General features: G+C 40.9%; 1 protein-coding gene across 2 annotated transcripts in view; it reads left to right on the forward strand.

Annotated features, from left to right (window-relative positions):
- THSD4 (thrombospondin type 1 domain containing 4) overlaps window positions 1-22,687 on the forward strand; it is a 1,135,048-nt gene that overhangs the window by 306,499 nt on the left and 805,862 nt on the right. For both annotated transcript variants that reach the window (XM_073586946.1, XM_073586947.1), the window contains one exon: window positions 17,171-17,552. In XM_073586946.1, coding sequence (XP_073443047.1) covers window positions 17,171-17,552 — 382 coding nt within the window. The remainder of the gene's footprint in view (window positions 1-17,170; window positions 17,553-22,687) is intronic.

Below are 22,687 nucleotides of genomic sequence, written 5' to 3' on the forward strand. Positions count from 1 at the left end.
TGCCTGACACCGTCTGAGCCTGCCTCCTGAGACATATATTTTGAATCTGTACGCTATCCATACATGTTATCCGGGGATACGGTACCCTTTCTAACCTTTGTGCAATCACGTGCAATCCATACTGGGCCTAACACCGTCTGAGCCTGCCTCCTGAGACATATATTTTGAATGTGTACGCTATCCATACATGTTATCCGGGGATACGGTACCCTTTCTAACCTTTGTGCAATCACGTGCAATCCATACTGGGCCTGACACCGTCTGAGCCTGCCTCATGAGACATATATTTTGAATGTGTACGCTATCCATACATGTTATCCAGGGATACGGTACCCTTTCTAACCTTTGTGCAATCACGTGCAATCCATACTGGGCCTAACACCGTCTGAGCCTGCCTCCTGAGACATATATTTTGAATGTGTACGCTATCCATACATGTTATCCGGGGATACGGTACCCTTTCTAACCTTTGTGCAATGACGTGCAATCCATACTGGGCCTAACACCGTCTGAGCCTGCCTCCTGAGACATATATTTTGAATGTGTACGCTATCCATACATGTTATCCGGGGATACGGTACCCTTTCTAACCTTTGTGCAATCACGTGCAATCCATACTGGGCCTAACACCGTCTGAGCCTGCCTCCTGAGACATATATTTTGAATGTGTACGCTATCCATACATGTTATCCGGGGATACGGTACCCTTTCTAACCTTTGTGCAATCACGTGCAATCCATACTGGGCCTAACACCGTCTGAGCCTGCCTCCTGAGACATATATTTTGAATGTGTACGCTATCCATACATGTTATCCGGGGATACGGTACCCTTTCTAACCTTTGTGCAATCACGTGCAATCCATACTGGGCCTAACACCGTCTGAGCCTGCCTCCTGAGACATATATTTTGAATGTGTACGCTATCCATACATGTTATCCGGGGATACGGTACCCTTTCTAACCTTTGTGCAATCACGTGCAATCCATACTGGGCCTAACACCGTCTGAGCCTGCCTCCTGAGACATATATTTTGAATGTGTACGCTATCCATACATGTTATCTGGGGATACGGTACCCTTTCTAACCTTTGTGCAATCACGTGTAATCCATACTGGGCGTGAGAACGGCTGGCAAGCTACAGCACCTGTGGTTTGCACACGTAAGTTTTTCATTTTTTCAGGAATGACGGTTAGGCCTAATTCCGGAACTGCAGTTGACCTGCACTTACTGGGAAATCATTGTTCGCGGGTAATAATTGTAATCACTCAGTGATCCCCATCACTAACGTTGTTCAGCGGGTTATCTGCACCTGTAAGCGACAAACGCTGGCCTTTTCAGTGTAGCGCACATGCAGCCACGGACATGTAAGGGCATGACACACCAGTTATTGGCCAATCTCATGTTCCAGAGCCTCACGTGTCCCTCTAGTAAGCCGGACTCAGACCGCGGGGCATGACGGAGTCTCGTTCGTTAACGGAATTAAGCTTGCAATGTGTGCATCTGTTCTGTAGCTGGCATGGTTGAGGTTTCCCTGGTGGAGTCAAATTTAACCATAGGCTCCACTCCTGGTGGTGCCCTTCTGGACATTCCTTTAAGGTTCAGCTTTGCAACCATACTGCCCACGTAAAACAAACACTTTGCCTTCATGAACGCTGTTTGGAGGGTCATGACTCGTGGGAATAACGCCGCCCAATCAGTTAACCTGCTAGAGAGATCCTTCGTTGCTCCCAAGCATGACATCACACTCCCTAGGAGGAAGGTAATGCCACTGTGGCGACCGTACTCCTGGGGGCGACACAAGTGCACTGATGCCCAGCGACTGCTCGATGAATCTGCTGGTACATTGACCCAGACCACTACATTCCCCTCTCACGCTACACGGCCTGAATCTGACCCTGATGAAACTCAGGTTACCCTTCCCATATACAGTTCCATCTTACACGGTGACAAAGAGGAAGCTGCAGATGAAAGTGCAGGTTCGGCCCACCCGCCGTTAGACACACCACCGTACTATCAGGGGCCCTGTTCCAGTGCCGTCGCCAACGAGTGGGCCCCCCCTGCTTGCTCAGGATCACAGCACTTGCAAGGTTGAAATACTGTGCAGTGAGATGGAAGATGGGGACGACGAGGAGTCCAGACTAGTCCAGGGATTCCCTAGCGAGGAGACTTATTTGATTGTTTTCAATGTTGGGACAGCAATTTTTGGGGAGCACTATACTCTGGAGAATGATAGATGGGGCCCACCATACACTGGAACATTCCAAAGGTGGACATCAGACACTGGAGCAGCATTTACAGGGCCCATTATACACTAGAGCATTAGAAATGGGGCCCATTATGTTTGGAGCATTATTTGGGCCCATAAGACAGTGGAGCTTCATCCATGGGGACCAACATATACTGTAGCATTATGTGGAGCTCATCATATACTGTTTCAAACATTATATGGGACCAATGATTCTGTATGGAGAAATAGATGGGCCTCGTCATGAGATGTAAAAAGTGAAGTATTTTTCATTGTACTATACCGCTATTTCTCTGCCGTATCGGAGCATGATCATTGATGAGTTGTGGTATGTGTTAAAGGGGCGCTCTTTCGCCCAGTGCACATGAAAACCTGCAGCCAGCCCTCCCCCCCCACAACTTTAGCCAAATAACCCCCATTTTTCAGTGCGTAACTTGTATTATGAAGTTAATTAAGGTTGACAAGCCTAAGTAAGAAGAATTGATGCTTTTGGCATTCAAATGGGCACTGTAGGTGTGTTTCCTGTCCTCCTCTCACTGCCGACTTTTATTCCCCATTGACTTACATTGGGTTTCGTGTTTCGGGACGACCCCGACTTTTCCCTATAATCGGACGATCTTGCTCGACCCGACTTTTGGAAAAGTCGGGTTTCACGAAACGAAACGCGACCCTAAAAAACCAAAAGTCGCTCAACTCTAGTTATGACCATACATGTGTCTTTTTAAATGTTTTTTTTAATTAGCTTTTTGGCTTGTTTACAAATTAAGAATATTTTTAAGGTGATCCCTATTGTGTACATACCTTTTTTTTCTTGGTTTTTGGGTCTATACAGTAGACCTTCATCAGTATACGGGAGGACTGTGTAGTCCAGAAACACAGCGCTATGGTATATTTGCGGTATCCACCGCTGCATGAAGGGTATCTGAGTGCCAAGCTGATATTTGTTATTTTCAGTTGAAAAACTTGCAAGCAAATATTACGAAGTACAGTATTTTTCCAATAAATGCTAAAATAAATACTTTAAAAACTGCATACCTTTTATATTGTATTAGATGTGCACTTTTCAGATACAAGTCTCTGTTTCTTCCCCCAGCTATGTACTTGTTCCCAACATAGCAATTGGTTTCATATTCTGAGGCCACCCGTTTCTAGAGCAATAATCTTACATTTTTGCTTTTCAATATTGGGTGATTTCCTTTTTATTAACATGAAAATAGATATTTTGTTTTTCTTCTCTGCTGTATAAACTTACTACTTATTGAAATAGGTGTACAGTAACTGTGTACAGTGCCGTCACACATTTTATCACTTAACCGGACTCCAAAACACACCTTTGGGACACACTGTACGAAATTGTGGTGAGAGAAAAAGTGCTTTCCAGAGAACGAAAAGACGAAAAGGAAACTTCAAAAGGTTTAGCATACTGTCTGCCATTTCGACTCTATTTGTGTTTCAACTTGGCTGGCAGTTTTGCCTTAGATTTTGCCAAGACAAATTCCAGCAGGTGTTTTTCGAGATTATTATAAAGCCGCACTCATTTTTTTTCAGTGTCTCCATCATTTAGTTTATTTAGAAAAATGCTTTGTTTTCATGTATTGTCTACCAGCTTGTGGTAGACACATAATAATAACTGCCTATCTCCTGGAAAACCTTGGGCTCTATTAATAAAGTTGTCTAGTTCTCTTTTTCTACATTCCGTTCTGCACAGAATGTTGGCTCGATAAGCCGCTCTGCTGCCTGTATTTTCAAGGAGGGATATTTTACTAATAATAATGTTGGAGGTCTAGTGCTGTGTATTTTTTGGCAACTCTGGGACTCCCCTGTTGGGAAGGACTTCTTAGATTTTGGTCTTTTACTTCATCCATTAGGGAGCGAGATTATTACTTTATGATGTAGTGCTGCAGTTTTTATCGCTTTGTTTGAATGGTTTTGCAAAGTGACGTGGGCATATATCTGGCAGATACAGCGGCACAGTCTTAGACGTGGAGAAACTCAGACCGTTAAGTGTCTCATTGAGCTAATCTGGAGAATGAAGTAGAGAGTTTATGTTGGATAACTGCTAATTTGCTGCTCTTTCATGTTATCAATTCAGCTCCTTAGGTTTCTCTAAACACCCACTAAAATGACATAATGAAGAAAGTGCTGCAATATGACTAGTAATATTCATGTTTGAGATAAATCTAAATGTTCCAGTGTAGCTGAGTTTTTGCTCAAAGCATTAGGAGGACTTGGCTTACTAACAATGTTATCTGTAAAGGGACTAGTTTTGCTCATAGCAAGAATCATCGTGGTACAATATTTCCTGCTATTTATAGATATATCATTTAGCTTTATGATATCATGTCCTCTCATCATTTTGGTGTAAATTTTTAAAATACCTCAATGCGTTTTGTTGTAGCTTTATACAAGAATGTGGGTTAATATGCAAAATTATAATAACCTTGAGAATTATTTAATTTTTAGGACTAAATGGGAAAAAGGGGTTGTGGTAAGTCCAGTTTTAAAGAAGAGTAGTGTATATAAGCGTGTATGTAATTAAATAAACCAACTTTTCCAAGAAGTATTTCTGCATGAGTAATATTTATAGGATCAGCTTTCTGGTATTTGGTGGTACACACACCGGGATCTGGTTTCTTAAGTTTAAACAAAGAAGCAGTTTATTAAATGTCCATTAACCGGTAAAGATAATAAAGCAGCCTTTGCCAGCAGAAAGTGAAAACATAAAGTAAATGGTTCATATAGTAATGCGGGTCCACCAACTCAGGTTAGGGTCCAGCTCTTTGTCCTGTGCAAAGATAGACAAGACTGGAGGTCTGCACACCTCCACTGACAGACACTAAATGAGGCAGCTGAAATGTCTTTTATAGCCCGATCCAAGACTTGGAACTGAAGTTAAGTGAGCAGCCGATCCCACCCAGCTCTTTCAGCTGCTTGTAAAATCCAGATCCATGAATATAGGCCCATACAAAAAAACTCTCCTATATCACTGAGGCTTAGCACTTCAGGTACTCATACCATCTGTCCAGGACCTGTCCAGTTGCCAACTTACACATACAGTGGGGAAAGTAAGTATTAGATAGACTGCCGATTTTGCAAGTTTTCCCACCTGCACAAAATGGAGAGGTCTGTAATTTTTATCCTGGGTGCACTTCAACTATAAGGGACAGAATCGTTAAAAAAAATGACATTGTATATTGTATGAGTTTTACATAATTAATTTGCATTGTATTGTTTGATGCAATAGAAAAAAACAACTTAATTTTTGGTACAGAAACATTTGTTTGCAAATACAGAGGTCACATGTTTCCTGTAGTTCTTAATCAAGTTGGCACACACTGCAGCAGGGGTTTTGACCCACTCCTTCATATAGATCTTCTCTTTCAGGTTGTAGGGCTGTCACTGGGCAATGCTGAGTTTCAGCTCCCTCCTAAGATTTTCTATTGAGTTCAGACCTAGATACTAGGCCACTCCAGGACCTTGAAATGCTTCTTACGGAGCCACTCCTTAGTTGCCCTGGCTCTGTGTTTTTGGGACATTGTCATGCTGGAAGACCTATCTATGACTGATATTCAATTTTCTTACTGAGAGGAGAATCTCACTATACATGACCCTATTCATCTTCCCTTAAATATGGTGAAGTTATTCTGTCCCCTTTGCAGAAAAGCACCCGCAAAGTGTGATTTCCCCCCCAATAGCTTCATGATTGGGACGGTGTTCTTGGGGTTGTACTCCTCCTTCTTCCTACAAACAAGGCGAGTAGAGTTGATACCAAAAAGTTCTATTTTGGTCTCATCTGACCACATAGGAGAAAAACACCGTGAGCACAACTAAGGGGTGGTGCCAAAGGTTAGGTTCGCAAACCGTATAGACAGTAGATATAAACCTAGCACTCAACTTAAGTGTAATCAAAGGAAGATTTATTGTAGTACGCAAACAAAACGTTTCGGTGAATTATGACCGCGTCTGGAGGCACATTTGCCCCATCACTCTACACTATTAAGTGGTTTACCCATGCTGACAGATGAATAGTCCTTATTAAGTGCACATCAAGTCATCCAATGGATACATAATCTTTTGCTGAATATATAGTACAGCACGTAACTGAAGAAGGTCATAATTGACCGAAACGTTTTGTTTGCGTACTACAATAAATGTTCCTTTGATTACACTTAAGATGAGTGCTAGGTTTATATCTACTGTCATCTGATCACATGACCTTCTCCCATGCCTCCTGAGGCTCATCCAGATGATAATTGGCAAACATCAAACAGGCCTGGACATGTGCTGGCATGAGCAGAGGGACCTTACTTGCCCTGCAGGATTTTAATGTCTGATGATGTAGTGTTTTACCAACAGTAATGCTTGAGACTGTGGTCCCAGCTCTATTCAGGTCATTGACAAGGTCCTCCCATGTAGTTCTGGGATTATTCCTGACCTTATTCAGAATCATCCTTACCCTACGAGGCGAGATCCTGCATGGAGCCCCAGACCAGTGAACATTGAAACTCATCTTGTGCTTTTTCGATTTTCTTATAGTTGTGCCAACAGTTGCTTTCTCACCAAGCTGCTTGCCTATTGTACTGTAGCTCATCCCAGCCTTGTGCAGGTCTACAATTTTGTCTCTGGTGTCCTTAGACTCTTTGGTATTGGCCATGGTGGAAACTTTGGAGTGTGATTGTGTGCATAGGCAAGTGTATTTTGTACTGGTAACAAGTTCAAATAGGTGCAATTAATACAGGTAATGAGTGCAGAGTAGGAGGACTTCTTAAAAAACCTAGCAGCTCAGTGAGACACTGAATTCTTGCTGGTTGGTAGATGATCAAATACTTATTTCATGCAATAAAATGCAATTTAACCCTATATCCCCCAAAGGTGGTTTGCACATTAATGACCAGGCCAATTTTTACAGATCTAACCACTGTCACTTTATGAGGTAATAACTCTGGAATGCTTCAACGGATCCCACGGATTCTCAGATTGGTTTTTTTTGTGACATATTATACTTAATGATAGTGTTAACATTTATTTGATATGACTTGCATTTATTTGTGTAAAACACAGAAATTTGGAGAAAATTTAGCAATTTTCAAACTTTGAATTTTGATGCCCTTAAATATGTCACACAAAATAGTTAATAACTAACATTTCCTACATGTCTTCTTTACATCAGCACAATTTTGTAAACAAAATTTTTTTTTTGTTAGGAAGTTATAAGGGTTAAAAGGTGATCAGTGATTTCTAATTTTTTCAACAAAATTTACAAAATCATTTTTTTAGGGACCACATAACATTTGAAGTCACCCCTCAAGGTACTCAAACCCACATTCAAGAAATTTATTAACCATTCAGGTGTTTCACAGGAATTTTTGGAATGTGGAAAAAAATGAACATTTTACTTTAAAAAAAAAAATGATTACTTCAGATGCAATTTATTTTTTATTTTGACAAGGCTAGCAAACAAATTTATTAACAAATGTATTCTGCAATTTCTCCTGAGCATGCCAATACTCCATATGAGGGAGAAAACCACTGCATGGCAAAGCTTGGAAGGGAAGGAGCGCCATTTGACTTTTTGAATGCAAAATTTGCTAGAACAATTGATGAACGCTGTCTCGTTTGCAGAGCCTCTGATGTGCCTAAACAGAGAAAATACCCCACAAGTGAAACCATTTTGGAAACTAGACCACTCAGGGAACTGATCTAGATGTGTGGTGAGCACATTGAACCCTCAGGTGCTTCTCAGATGTTTTTAATGTTGAGTTGTAAAAATAAAAAAAATCACATTTTTTTCACAAATTCTTTTAGTCCAAAATGTTTTAATTACACAAGGTAACAGGAAAAAATGGGCCCAAAAATTTGTTGTGCAATTTCTTCTGAGTATGCGAATACCCCATAGTTTTCAAAATAGTGTCACTTGTGGGGTGCTTCCACTGTTTAGGCATATCAGGGGCTCTCCAAATGCGATATGGTGTCCGCTAATAATTCTAGCAAATTTTGACTTTCAAAAAGTCGAATGGTGCTCCTTCCTTTCCAAGCCCTGCTGTGCACCCAAACAGTAGTTTTTCCCCACTTATGGGGTATCAGCATACTCAAGAAAAATTGCACAATAAATTGTAGATTTCAATTTCTCCTGTTACCCTTGTGAAAATGCAAAATTTGGGGAGGAAAAACATTTTTGTGGGAAAAATGTATTTTTTTTTTTTTTTAATTTTCACGGTTCAATGTTATAATTTTTTTGTGAAGCACCTGGGGGTTCAAGGTGCTCACCACACATCTAGATGAGTTCCCTGAGGGGTCTAGTTTCCAAAATGGTGTCACCTGTGGGGGGGTTTCCACTGTTTAGGCACATCCAATTATTCCAGCAAATTTTGTATTCAAAATTTCAAATTAATCTCCTTCCTTTCCGAGATCTGCCATGCTCTCAAACAGTAGTTTTACCCCACATATGGGGTATCAGTGAACTCAGGACAAATTGCACAACAAATGTTGGTGTCCATTTTCTCCTGTTACTCTTGTGAAAATACAAAATTTGGAGAAAAAAAAGATTTTTTCACGAAAAATGTGATTTTTGTTAAATGTTATTTTAGCTATAACGTTATAAACTTCTGTGAAGCACCTGGGGGTTCAAGGTGGGCAATACACATCACTGTTGGGAGGGGGATAAGTATTACAATGAAGACAGGAGCAGTAATTTCTTCCAGGCACTACAAGCCCCAGAGCCTGGATTAAATCATTAACATAAAGAGAGAATATAACATTTCTCAGCATCAAGACCATTAATATGAGGCATACAGGTAGGACTAGCTGAACATTTCTATTACCTGTATGCCCATATAAATAGGTCATATACATCCCGAGGGTAACAGATTCCCTTTAATCTCAACACCATAACTTGGCTGAGAGGGAACAATTTTCAGGTTGTTACTTGACTAGCAATATGTGTACAGAAAGTTGACACTATCGGAGACGCACGTGATCCGTCCTAGAAGAGCATAGCTGATTTATGCTGTCCTAAGAACTTTTATATTAGTTTCTTCATCCACTTTTTAACACTAATATTTTGAAGATAGTGATAGTGTTATAATCATTATAATTACTATGTATGCATTTGTCCTTAAAGGGATATTCCCATCTCCAGGATCCTATCCTAATGGAGTAGGTGTACTAATATTAGCACATACCTCCAACTAAAAATGTAGTATAGTTTTTCTGACTCGCTATGCCTTTCCTCATGTGCAAGCATTGCAGGACCTTAGGTATCCATGGTTATGACCATTGATATTACCAACAGTTAGTTAGCTGGTTGCTAGTGGTTGTAACCATGGATACCTAAGGTCCTGCAATGCCTGCACATGAGGAAAGGGACATAGAGAACAAGAAAAACTACATTTTTAATTGGAGGTATTTGCTAATATTAATTTTATTTTACCTACTACATATTGGGATAGGATCTTGGAGATGGAAATACCCCTTTAAATACAAATACTATCGTTTTGAATACTAGATACTTGTAGCTCTATGGATGATATGTTATATTGCTCTTTTTCATGCAATTTAGGTTTTAAGTTGACCTTGTGTTTTATTTACACTAATTCCTCTTTTTGTGATTTACTATATTACTTTACTTCTGCACCTAGTGCCTTATTGGGTTCTGCCTATCCACCTATTGTATTGTACTCCAGCAGACACTCTGCATTGCCTATGAGATATCAGGCCTCTCATTGCTTCTGTGATTTTTTTTCTGTTTCTATAAGAAGTATGGAACTTGTTAGTGAGTTTTGCAACTGAAGACAGGTAATTTCACATGGTACATACTTCAGCACTTGGTGGTCTTGTTTTAATGAGCTGTGTGGCCTATTCCTTTGTGTCTGAGCTATTGTTGCTCCTTCAGAGTTTAATTTCATGATACTTACACATGCAGGGCAACAGGTCAGAAATGTGATGGGGAATATGGCAGTGCCAAACTGAAAGCATGGTCTATTTAATACTTTTATTCAGTATGGATTGTGCTAGGAAATTCTCTGCTCCTGGTTTCATATTCCAAAATGTAATGGCTGCAGGGAGATTGTGGTTTTCTGGCAGCGTTCAGAGCAGAAAACAGTTGTATAATTAGACTAAGGGTATGTGCTCACGTTCAGTAATTGGCAGTGCTTTGGATGCAACACATGTCCGCTGTGCCCAAAGTGCTGCCAGCTTTTGAACGCAGGTGATTCTGCATGTGTTCACTGAACCGTGCGGAATCATCGTGTCCAATACATTGTATGGGTGATATTTACCTTGCGGAGACTCATGTCTCCATAAGATAAATAGACATGTTGCAGTCTGGAAAGACCCGCCTCATGTGCGTTTCTGCAGGTGATCCGTGGGTGCTGGTGCACAGATAGTGGAGATGGGATTTCTTGAAATTCCATCCACTCTGCAGTAATATCTAGATGCAGCGGGTTGGATGCCGCACAAGTACTCAGCGTCCAACCCACAGTGTTTACTGACCGAGTGCACCTCCTACCCTAAAAGATGTTGCTCTCAGATGTTTCAGCTCACCTTTCTTTACGGGTAGTCATCCAAGTTTTAGCCACTGTTTAATGGTAATATATAACTTTCTCCAAGTAGCAAGAGAAAAGGCTAAAAATAAGCTACAGGTGCAGCAAAAATGAAAAATTTGCAGTCACTGTATCTCCCTCGTTTTTCTTTTGTTTTTAGCTCTCTGCTCTTCTCAAGGACCAGTTACATTGAGCACCACTTAGGACTTAGGGAAAAAGAATATAGAGAAATTATATTTTAATTTAAATAGGTGGTCTGAACATATTTAGCCATGCCCTTGTCTGCGCCATTCACAAATGTTCTTTCCATTTTTTTTTAAATCCAAGTCTGAGGTGGCTGACATCTCTGTTCCCTTTCCTACTGAACAGTCCTGTTTAAGGCTACGTTCACATGTTATGTTTTGTTGACTTTTGTCTGCAAATTAAAATCTGCTTTTTACATTACCAGCAAAAGCTATGAGATTTTAGAAAGCTCATGCACACACATTGTTTTTATTTCCTGACTAAATTGGAAAACTACTGCTAGTTTGAAAACTGCAGCATGTGACTTCTTTTAGTGTTTTCGCGGCATTTTTTCACTTGTAGAAAGTAATGAGTATGTGCAAAAAAGCAGCAAAAAGCATTGGCATCAGTTTTTGCAGCATTTTTATTTATTCTTGTGGTTTTCACAAGTTTAAATTAAAATGCCTTGGTATCCTCACATGAGAATGGCAGTTAGTATTAGTACAATTTAATTAAATTAGTGATGTGTGTAAAAGTAAACATTGCCTGACCAATGTGTGAAATTTAACGATACCTAAGCAAATCAATACAGTAATATTTTAGGTAAACTATGCTTGACCAACTCCACTCACATTTCATGAACTCTTATGAACTTTTTTGATTAGGATAGTCACTATTTTTTCAGACATAAAAAAACTTTTTCCACTAAATCATTTTGATCAAATTGTCCTTTTTCCAAGTGTTTTTTGTTTTTGTTTTCACATGCTTCTTGCCTAGGTGGCTTAATGCCTTGCATAGTTCATGCTTATATGGTGGAAGCAAAGCTGAATTTTGGGATCCTGAAAAAGACAGCAAGAAAAGCAGCGACAAAAGAGCAAAACCTCCTTGTCTGCAGTTTTTTTTACTGCCAAGAGATTAGGTTTTGAAAAAAGCCGCAAAAAAACAATGTGTAAACATAGCCTTAGAATCACCCTAATACTTTGCTCTAGCTTGAAAATGTATTTGGTTTTAGGCACTTTTTAGTGCACAGATCAGCAATTGGTAATTGCAGTAGGATGGGGGGTATAATTATCTAGAGATTAGCTGGTGTACTGGTGTATTACAGGACATAATGTTTAGTAGTTTTGACATCTTCAGTTTTCAAAAACTAACTTAGTATGTAAATATATTGTCTAAAACACTAACAAAAGACAACTTACTATAAATATGTAATCATTTAAAGACGACTTTCATAAACAGTTTCATGTTTAACTGGAACCACGATGTAATAGTGACTGCAGAGTGGAATAACAGTTTTTTATATTATTAGTTCACCGCAGTACAACAACCCGACAAACAAGGCAACATGAACAAGTGTAACTGAAAATACCAGGCTTACAAATATTCACTCACATATAACAGAGGAATACATCAGGGAGTGGTGGATTGGGAAAAACCAAAGTAAGAGGAGGGAAGGGAATTATCACACTTACAGACCCACGCAACAAGAACAGATAACTCCTCCAAACTCCTTCTTATAACCATCAAAACAACTTTCCTCCAAGCCATGCAGCATAAGCTAGCTCTGACGATGTGTTTCACTCAGGATTCAGATTATAAAGGGGATAGGAGTGGCTAACCATGCTCAGCTGAGAGCTCAGACTTCCAGAGCTCCCAACGTGGCTGATTATCCCCCATTCTGCCAAAAGAAATTAACACCATTTGAAAAGAAGGTGAAATGCTTCTTTTCAGTGCAGGAGTAGGAACAATCAGGCGCTGTTGTCTCCTCTCTGTTGCGGTAACCCCGTGGCACATACTTATGTTTGAGCATAACAGAAATAAGCGTGATACTATAACTGCATCAGAAAGGTGAAATTAAAAAAAAATATTCTGCTCTGCAGCCACTGTTACATTGTGTGTCCATTATTTTTCCATTTCAACATCAAAAATTTGGTGAAAGGTTCCATTGAAATGTAGACATCTTTTTATTTATTCACATTTCTCTTGTAGTCTTTTTTTTGCCTAAGGGGTAAGAGCACTGGATCATTTCATCTACACTTATTCGTTTTCACAGATCCAGAAACATTTTGACCATTTTACACAACAGTGGAGAAAAGCGAAATCTCAGTCACAAGCATTATGTCCCACAGCATTTTTATATAAGAGCAACAACAGCTGAACTTGCGTGAATTCTCCAGAAGGGATGACATAAGATAGGATCTGACAGACCAAATCAGCACCTTACTTCACAGATCTGAGCATTACAGTGATTCATTATGAGGCCCCAATGGCTATGAAACGTAAACGAATACTAAACTTATCCTCAGCTTGGCAGCTCTTCAGAAGATTACAGGGGTGTTGTAATACTCATCTGTGTCAGCTTACTTCCCCCCTAAAAGGATTCCTAGTTATTACACTAAGTATTGGACTGGAGGTGTACGTTTTGTCAGAGGAGCAATAAAATATTGTTTTTTTTCCATTATAGGTACAGTTACTAGGCAATTTAATTGGTAAGGGATGGGAGCTGTCCTTTATGAGATCTAATGAAACTTGGGCAGATCTATATGTCATTTATTTTGCTTTTTTATGTTACGTGGAAAGATACAAGATATCCATGAGAACAGGAACCTAAAAGATGCATGTTCAAAAAAGAAATGAATGTGCAATTGATGTCTGCAAAAAGATGTATTCATTCTCCTCTCGGAGCGGAATGGTAAAGGTCATACTCAGTAAATTTTTCATGCACTAGTGGATTCAATTTGCTAGAACAGCCGCCTTGATGGTATTGAAGGTACATTGTTGGTTTACAACAGAGAACTATTTTGTAGTAGTCCATCTCAGAATAACCTCCATCCTACCTTTGGGCCTTACATGACATTTTTTTTAAAAAAAATAAATTTTAAGAAGGTGGACAATATTTAATAAAAAGGGTTAACTGTAATAAATCTGAGACATGTATCAATTTGTAATTGCCTCCAGATGTGGTTGGCAATCAGGCAGCACTCTCATTCTGTGCTGCAGACGCTTTTGGTAGTATCGAGTGGGAGTACATTTAACTGGTTAAAAGGAAAATGGGGTTTGGTAAGATAACTCTGGGTTCAAATTAATTGTAACGTATCCGTTCTTATGCCAGTAAATACACGTTTGTATAATTCTAGGATTTCACAGACTCCACTGCTGGTTATGAGGGAGTTCACATTCTTAGAAATAAGGATTTCTAAACACTTGAATTCCTTTATACTGCTAAATATTATTCCAATATTTCTTAGATTTCAGCAGAGTTAAATACATAGTGCAAAGTCTCAATACCGGTCACTGGTCACACATAATTGTTGAAATTGATACTAATGCCCCCCACTCCTCTACAGTTATCACACTGACGTGGTATGGTTACCGCAAAAACAATTCTATAAAATCTAGTGAATTTGCTGGCTCACCCCTATGACTGGAAGCCGAACACTGCAGCGGGAAATAAAGTTAAATTCCTCCCGGCAGCAGGGCTCTTAGTGCACAGTGTCAGAACCCTATTAACCTGCATATTAACGCCGTATCTGCAGGTTAATAGCATTATTTTATATGATAGATTTCAAAACCTGAGAAAAAAATAAGTTAGTTTATGGTGTTAATGAAATCTATCAAATTGGAATTGCATTACTGCTGTAGAAAATGGGTTAAAATGAGTGCATAAATTGGCCAATTCATGCGTGCCCAACAGCAAATGACAAGGAGACCCTCTTTGCTGGAAACCAAACCTAATATGAAACCTCTCCTGGGGTGATAGCCCACAATTATATGGATAGGTAGGATCCTGCTGTAATGAAAACTTCCACTGGCTAATTGATGGTCAGAGAGCCTATGTATAAATACCAAAGACTATGTGACGCTGTAATGGTCTTAAGGGAGAGAGGCCTCAACCAGTCGCTTGAACTTGGACTAACTATTCTTGTCCCCGGGGTAGTACTCTTGAAGGTAGAGGGGCCAAGGTCTCTGACCTTACTATGCGCCTGTTAAACCCTAATCTGTCCCCTCCTCTACCTCAAGATGGATAAATCACTGCGCACACATGTTCTCCTTCCTAGTGTTCATCCCACTCCACCTTGAGTGTGCTGTCTTGACACTCTACTGTAGTGAATAAATGTTACCTGTGCTGACATTGACCCCGCACTGGCTTATTATACTGTATGGGAGAAATGAGTCATATACTGTATTCATGTATGATGTAATCTAGCACTCCAGAACACCCAACATCACTGCCTTTGGATGAAGTCACATGCTGATAAGATTACTTGTTCTGTGGGGATCCTGCAGTGTGTTCTCCCTCCATGTGTACATCCAAATTCAGTGTAATCTTTCCAAGAATCCCAGGCCATGCCCCCATGATACCACTGTTCAGCTCACTGCAGAGCTTCTTGTTGCTTTCTTCAAAGCACAGACAGGAAATCTCTGTGCTTTGAATGAACTGTAGCAGGAAGTGAGGAGCTGGGGGTCATGTCACCACATGTGGTAGCTCAGGAACACAGAAGAATTTTAACAGCAAGTAAATTATGAAGTTTCTTAATTTCTGATCGAGATAATCACGAGTGGACATTAAAGGCCTCAATTATATATGGAACTGCTTCCGCCTATTTTTTGTATGTCTCATCCACCTTAACATTAGCTTTAATTGTCTGAGCTGCACTTCCATAATCAACCCTATTTATCACCTAAATACAATCCTGCCGTCTTGGCCCATTTCCCAGAGCTAGTAATTTAAATAGCATTGCATACAGATACACATACATTATAGCATTACAATAGTGCCACATTGCAGGTTTTTCCATCTCTTATGACAACGTAGAAGTAAAAAAGTACTGCTAGCACAAAAATGGCATTTTCTAAACCAGCGACTGCCATTGGACCGGACCACACTGTAGGTGAGTGTAATAAAAGCTATTTTTTATTTTATGGAGAGTGGATTGGGGACATATAGATTGGATTCTAGATTCCTTTATATGAGGGTGTACAGGTTCTGGCCCTATGTAACATGGGAAAAACCTGATGACAGGTTCTCCTTAAATGCACTGTACATTGTTGTAGGGAACTTAGCCCAAATAACAACCATATTAGCATTGTACCTGTGCCTGGTAAAGTGCCTGAGAAAATAACTTAAATCATATGCAAGTGAGGAGGTTTTGGTGCACCCTTGTCTTTGCCAAATTTTTTTTCACCTTTATGCCTCCTTATCTGCTTATCGGGTCTTCTTTCCACTTATCATTGACAATGCATGCTTCCCAGAGGCAGTGGCCTTCCTCACTTCTTCTGATGACACTCGCTACAATAATACACCCAGAAGTACAGCAAATGGCATCCAAAGAAAGGAGACAGGGAGGAGAGCACACATGACCCCAGCATGAGCATGTGACAGCACATATGCCAGCAGCATTCCGACAGTGGTCACTCTGGGGAACTAGCATTATCAATCAGAAGTGAGGGAAGGACCCCAATATGCAAATGTGGAGAAATGTGCACCAACTCTTGGCCACACCAAGTGTGTACTGAAGTTTCATCATATGAATTAGAATTTATTTTCTCAGGCACTGAACCAGTAACAGGTACAGTTCTAATATGGTTGTTATATGCGCTAAGTCCCCAACAACACTCTATAACCCATTTAAAATGCATTTTGAGGGTGATGAACTCCCTTTAAGTACTTATTGGTGACATTTGCTTATAACCGTCGTTCAAGTGGCATGGGAGAAAGATGAACCAAATTTATCTTGAGAATTTGCCATAAATGACCTCCTCTGTAATCTCTCAGTCATTTTACAATGGATGCTTCTCCTTTCAAATACATGGACAGGTAGCAGCGCTTTTGTGCATTCTGAATGAGTTATGGAAGGAGCTGAGCGCTGTTTGTAGCAAAAATCTTGCTATGACTGAATTGTGGAGAAACCTAGCCAGTGACCTCTGAGACAATTTTAATAATATATTCATAATCCTCCCCACATTTTACTCTTAGTATAATAAATCTGTACTAATGGTGGAAAAAAACAATAAAAATTTGACCTGTGTTACTTTCAAACAGGTATCACATTATTATTTGGCTTTGCCATGACTTTAATGTTTGCAGTCTGTTAAACATGAATGATATTGAAGACACATCTTCAACTGTAGTTTTTATATTTTTGTTTGTTCTAATTTAGAAACCGAACAAGGACTCCGGTTAATCCAGGATCTTACGGATATGGAAAAATTCCTTACATATTACCACTGCAAAGCGACACAGGTCAAGACAGACCAAGAAAAAGGAGACAGTCTCAGCCTGGAAGGCAGCACACCCATGGACAAACTATAGTTCAGAATCGTTACAGCATTGGCAGCATTCGCCAAGAAGCAAATCCTGCAGCAAATCAATGGCTACCACCCCTGTCTCAGAACCAACCAATATCCCAAAGTGTATACCCCGAGCTTCCCGTACAAGGAGCATCAGTCAATCTACTGAGAAATAATCCACAAGTGCAACGTGGAACTACAGCGATCTCATGTACTGGAGCCTACAAACAGTATAAACTGTGCAATAAAGATGTAAGTGCAAAACACATGCTTTCAATAAGACTAACCAAATACAATGTTTTATAACCTAAATGCTAACAGTGGATTGTTACATTGGTACAATATAATTGAGAAACTGTTGATTTCGATTTCTTATTAAAATTAATGTCCCTTAAAGTCTTCAAAACTTTTGAGCATGCTCATTAGTCCAATATACTGTATATCTCTCCAAACTCTCCCATACACATAAACATTTGGCCAAGTGTTCTTTTGTTCTCAATGGGGAGAGTTGAGTAAGCCCCTGGCTAACTGGAGAAGGTGTTCATATTGTCCGTATGTGTCGGGAATAGTGAGGAGGCTGTCAAACATATTTGATGGTCTTCTGGTTTTGCTGAAATCAGGCCAGTTCAGTGACATACATACATCTGGTGTGTATGAGAGCCTTTACATTTACAGTCCCTTGTTTTCAATGTGTGCTAAAAAAACCAAGCAGATAAAATGGAACATAAATAATGAAGTTGAAAAAAGACGACTAGTTAAACCTATTCTCTGCCAATGAAAGAAACAAGACAACTATTTTCATCATATTTTAGAGGGGTAGTAAGCAGTGCGCAGATGCAGAGAGGGAGTCTTTACAGGCCATGCTCCCTGGAAGAACATATGCAAAATTTCTCTTTTTTATGGCTCGTGCACACGATTCTATTTTTGGTCCAAGTGATTTAAAAAAATGGATCTCACTCAGACCAATGTTATTCAATTGGCCAGTGCAGATAAATGATTTTTTTTCACTGACCGATTTGGCGTGTAAGAAAAAAATCATAGTATGGCCGGGGTCACACTTGCGAGAGTGATGCGAGAAACTCGCTTGAGTCCCTTGCAACAATACCAGGCACTGCCGCCAGCACTTTGGGCCGGAGTGTGCGGCTGCATATATTTCTATGCAGTCACACACTCCAGTCCCGAGTGCCAGCGGCAGTGGCGGGTATTGATGTGAGAGACTTGCGCAAGTTTTTCGCATTGTACTCGCAAGTCTCACCCCAGCCTATGCACGATTTTCCTCCAGAAATTGGATGACTCACCTATTCAAGTCACTGTGTGCATGCAACAAATTGGGTGCTGCAGTAGAGCATGTCATTTTTACGGATACATTGCAGTTCTGTTACATTAGAAACTTTTAAACATAATAGTCCTTGACCTCATAAAAGGGTCACATTCCACATAAACATCAAAACAACCATATCCTAAACAGATATCAAGAATGTATCAAAAATATTTATATCTTAAAAAGTCAATTTATTAACCAATATTAAAACAATACATATAATGAGTGCTCACAGATCAAAGCAGAAGCGGTTGGGAACAAACACAGTCAGCCAAAGCAAAATGATTACATATAGCGCTAGGTGGTATAAAAACTCATATATACCTCATATCAAAAAATGCTCATGGTTATCATTTTTAAAGTATTGCACAGAATTGTAAACAAATAGAAAGCAGCTAAGTCATTAACAGTATACTAATAGTTAAATAACAAGACTCCAGACCGCTGCCAGTAACAAAGTGTCTATATGCAGCCAAAAAATATATCATGGCGCCTGACTACTGCTTACATAGTAACATAGTAACATAGTTTTGAAGGCTGAAGGAAGACCTTATGTCCATCTAGTTCAGCCTATTTTTAGTGCAGCTGTTCTGCATTGTTGATCCTGGGGAAGGCAAAAAACCCACAGAGTAGAAGCCAATTTTCTCCATAGGGAAAAAAATTCCTTCCCCTAAGCTGGGTCAACCATCTACCTATAATATTATGTTATTCGTAACCTTCTATACTGTTACTCACAAGAAAAGCATCCATTCCTTTCTTAAATTCATTCAGTGAGTTGGCCATCACCACTTCCTCAGGAAGAGAATTCCAGAGCCTCACTGCTCTTACTGTGAAGAACCCTCTTCTATGCTGGTGCAGAAATTGTCTTTCCTCTAAACGAAGAGAATGCCCCCTTGTTCTTGTCACAGTCCTTGGTACAAACAGTTCATTGGAGAGATCTCTGTATTGCCCTCTGATATACTTGTACATATATATTAGGTCTCCTCTAAGTCTTCTCTTTTCTAGTGTAAATAGACCTAATTTTGATAACCTTTCTGGGTATTGTAGTGAACCAACTCCATTTATCATTTTAGTAGCCCGCCTTTGAACCCTTTCAAGTTCAGTAATGTCTTTCTTGAGCACCGGCGTCCAAAATTGCACACAATACTCCAAGTGTGGTCTGACGAGTGATTTGTACAGAGGGAGAGTTATGTTTTCATCTCGTGTCCCCAGACCTCTTCTAATGCATCCCATGACAATAAAGTGTCTGTGTGCAAACCGTAAACCAAACCCATTTTACTTTGAGGATGTGAGTAATTAATGAAACGAGAAATAATCTCCCACCATAAATATGCAAAATGTATGAAGTTTACCTGTAGTGCTGTGTCGGGACCCACACCGCGTCCCCTGATGCGCGTTTCGGCGTTCCTTTTTCAAAAGGGGCGTGTTTTAAGCCGGGGGATTTCCCTGTTTGTAAATGCCCACCATCCAATCAGTTTCTGCTCATGAATCACATGATGTACTGACACAGTGACCGCTATTCACATATAAGCCAGGATATCATGGCACATGCGGCTATGTCGTTAGCTCCCACAATAGACCGCCCACCTCCGGCTGATGGAGCGCACTGCATTCCACACCGGAGTGACCGGGCGGAAGACAGGCGCCCACGTCAGGTGCCAGACATAGGAGGCCTGGAGAGACTCCAAGGGTGCATGCGCACATCCCGGATGTATAAAGTGCAGTGCATTAACCCCTTCACGACCTTTGACGCCACGTAGGCGTCATGAAAAGTCGTGCCAGAACGACCCATGATGCCTATGTGGCGTTATGACTTTAAAGCCCCCCTGCGGGTCGGGTGACCTAGGTCACTGAAAGGTCACCCGACCCGCAGATACAGGGGGCTTTGTTCTTCGCCACAGGGGGCGTGGCTTCGCCCCCACGTGGCTACGATCACTCTGATTGGCTGTTAAAAGTGAAACAGCCAATCAGAGCGATAGTAATATTTCATCAATGAAAATTGATGAAATATTACAATCCAGCCATGGCCGATGCTGCTGTAGCATCGGACATGGCTGGAGACACCGATTCCACCCCCCCCCACCGGCGATCGCCCCCCCGCAACTGAATGACAGCGGCGATCTGCCGCCGCTGTCATCATCTGCCCCCCTCCCATTCCCTCTGCTCCCCGCCAGATTCCGATAACCCCCTCACCCCCTCTCACCTCCCCCGGCACCTTCTAAGTCCCCCTGTCGCTCCCGGTGTCCGGCGGGTCCGGTTCATGGGCGCCGCCATCTTAGAAAATGGCGGGCGCATGCGCAGTGCGCCCGCCCGAATCTGCCGGCTGCAGATTCCATTCTTTCATTTTGATCACTCTCACAGTGATCAAAATGAAAGAAAAAGTAAATAAACCCCCCGATTATCACCCCCATAGGTAGGCACAACTAATAAAATAAAGAAAATATTTTTATTTTTCCATTAGGGTTAGGGTTAGGGTTGAAAAGAGGGTTAGGGTTAGGGTTGAAAAGAGGGTTAGGGTTGAAAAGAGGGTTAGGGTTAGGGTTGGAAAGAGGTTTAGGGTTGAAAAGAGGGTTAGGGTTGGAAAGAGGTTTAGGGTTGGAAAGAGGTTTAGGGTTGGAAAGAGGGTTAGGGTTGGAAAGAGGGTTAGGGTTGGAAAGAGGGTTAGGGTTAGGATTGGAAAGAGGGTTAGGGTTGGAAAGAGGGTTAGGGTTGGAATTAGGGTTAGGGTTGGAATTAGGGTTAGAATTAGGGTTAGGGTTGGAATTAGGGTTAGCGTTGGAATTAGGGTTAGGCTTGTGGTTAGGGATGTGTTAGGGTTAGGGCTGTGGTTAGGGGTGTGTTGGGGTTAGGGTTGGAGTTAGAATTGAGGGGTTTCCACTGTTTAGGCACATCAGGGGGTCGCCAAACGCGACATGGTGCAACCATTGATTCCAGCCAATTTTGCGTTCAAAAAGTCAAACGGTGCTCCCTCCCTTCCAAGCCCTGACGTGTGCCCAAACAGTGGTTTACCCCAACATATAAGGTATCAGCGTACTCAGGAAAAATTGCACAACAACTTTTGGGGACTAATTTCTCGTGTTACCCTTGGGAAAATAAAAAATTGGGGGCTAAAGAAATTATTTTTGTGGAAAAAAATGATTTTTTCATTTTCACGTCTCTGCATTATAAACTTCTGTGAAGCACTTGGGGGTTCAAAGTGCTCACAACACATCTTACATACGTTCCTTGGAAGGTCTAGTTTCCAAAATGGGGTCACTTGTGGGGGGTTTCCACTGTTTAGGCACATCAGGGGCTCTGCAAACGTAATGACGACCGCAGACTATTCCATCAAAGTCTGCATTTCAAAACGTCACTACTTCCATTCCGAGCCTTGATGTGTGCCCAAACAAAGGTTCCCCCCCACATATGGGGTACCAGCGTACTCAGGACAAACTGGACAACAACTTTTGGGGTTCAATTTCTCCAGTTACCCTTGTGAAAATAAAAAATTGCGAGCTAAAAATTCATTTTTTGAGGAAAAAAAAGATTTTTTATTTTCACGGTTCTGCGTTATAAACTTCTGTGAAGCACTTGGGGGTTCAAAGTGCTGCTCACCACACATCTAGATAAGTTCCTTGGTGGTCTAGTTTCCAAAATGGGGTCACTTGTGGGGGGTTTCCACTGTTTAGGCACATCAGAGGCTCTGCAAACGTAACATGATGCCCGCAGACCATTCGATCAAGTCGGTATTTCAAAACGTCACTACTTCCCTTCCGAGCCCCGACGTGTGCCCAAACAATGGTCCCTCCCAACATATGGGGTATCAGCGTACTCAGGACAAACTCGACAACAACTTTTGGGGTCCAATTTCTCCTGTTACCCTTGTGAAAAAAAAATTGCGTGCTAAAATTCATTTTTTTTGAGGGAAAAAAAATGATTTTTTATTTTCACGGCACTGCATTATAAACTTCTGTGAAGCACTTGGGGGTTCAAGGTGCTCACCACACATCTAGATAAGTTCCTTGGGGGGTCTAGTTTCCAAAATGGGGTCACTTGTGGGGGGTTTCTACTGTTTAGGCACACCCCG

The sequence above is a fragment of the Dendrobates tinctorius genome, unplaced genomic scaffold (genome assembly GCF_039654945.1).
Source record: "Dendrobates tinctorius isolate UK_male_01 unplaced genomic scaffold, ASM3965494v1 ptg000097l, whole genome shotgun sequence".
In the NCBI taxonomy this organism is placed as follows: domain Eukaryota; kingdom Metazoa; phylum Chordata; class Amphibia; order Anura; family Dendrobatidae; genus Dendrobates; species Dendrobates tinctorius.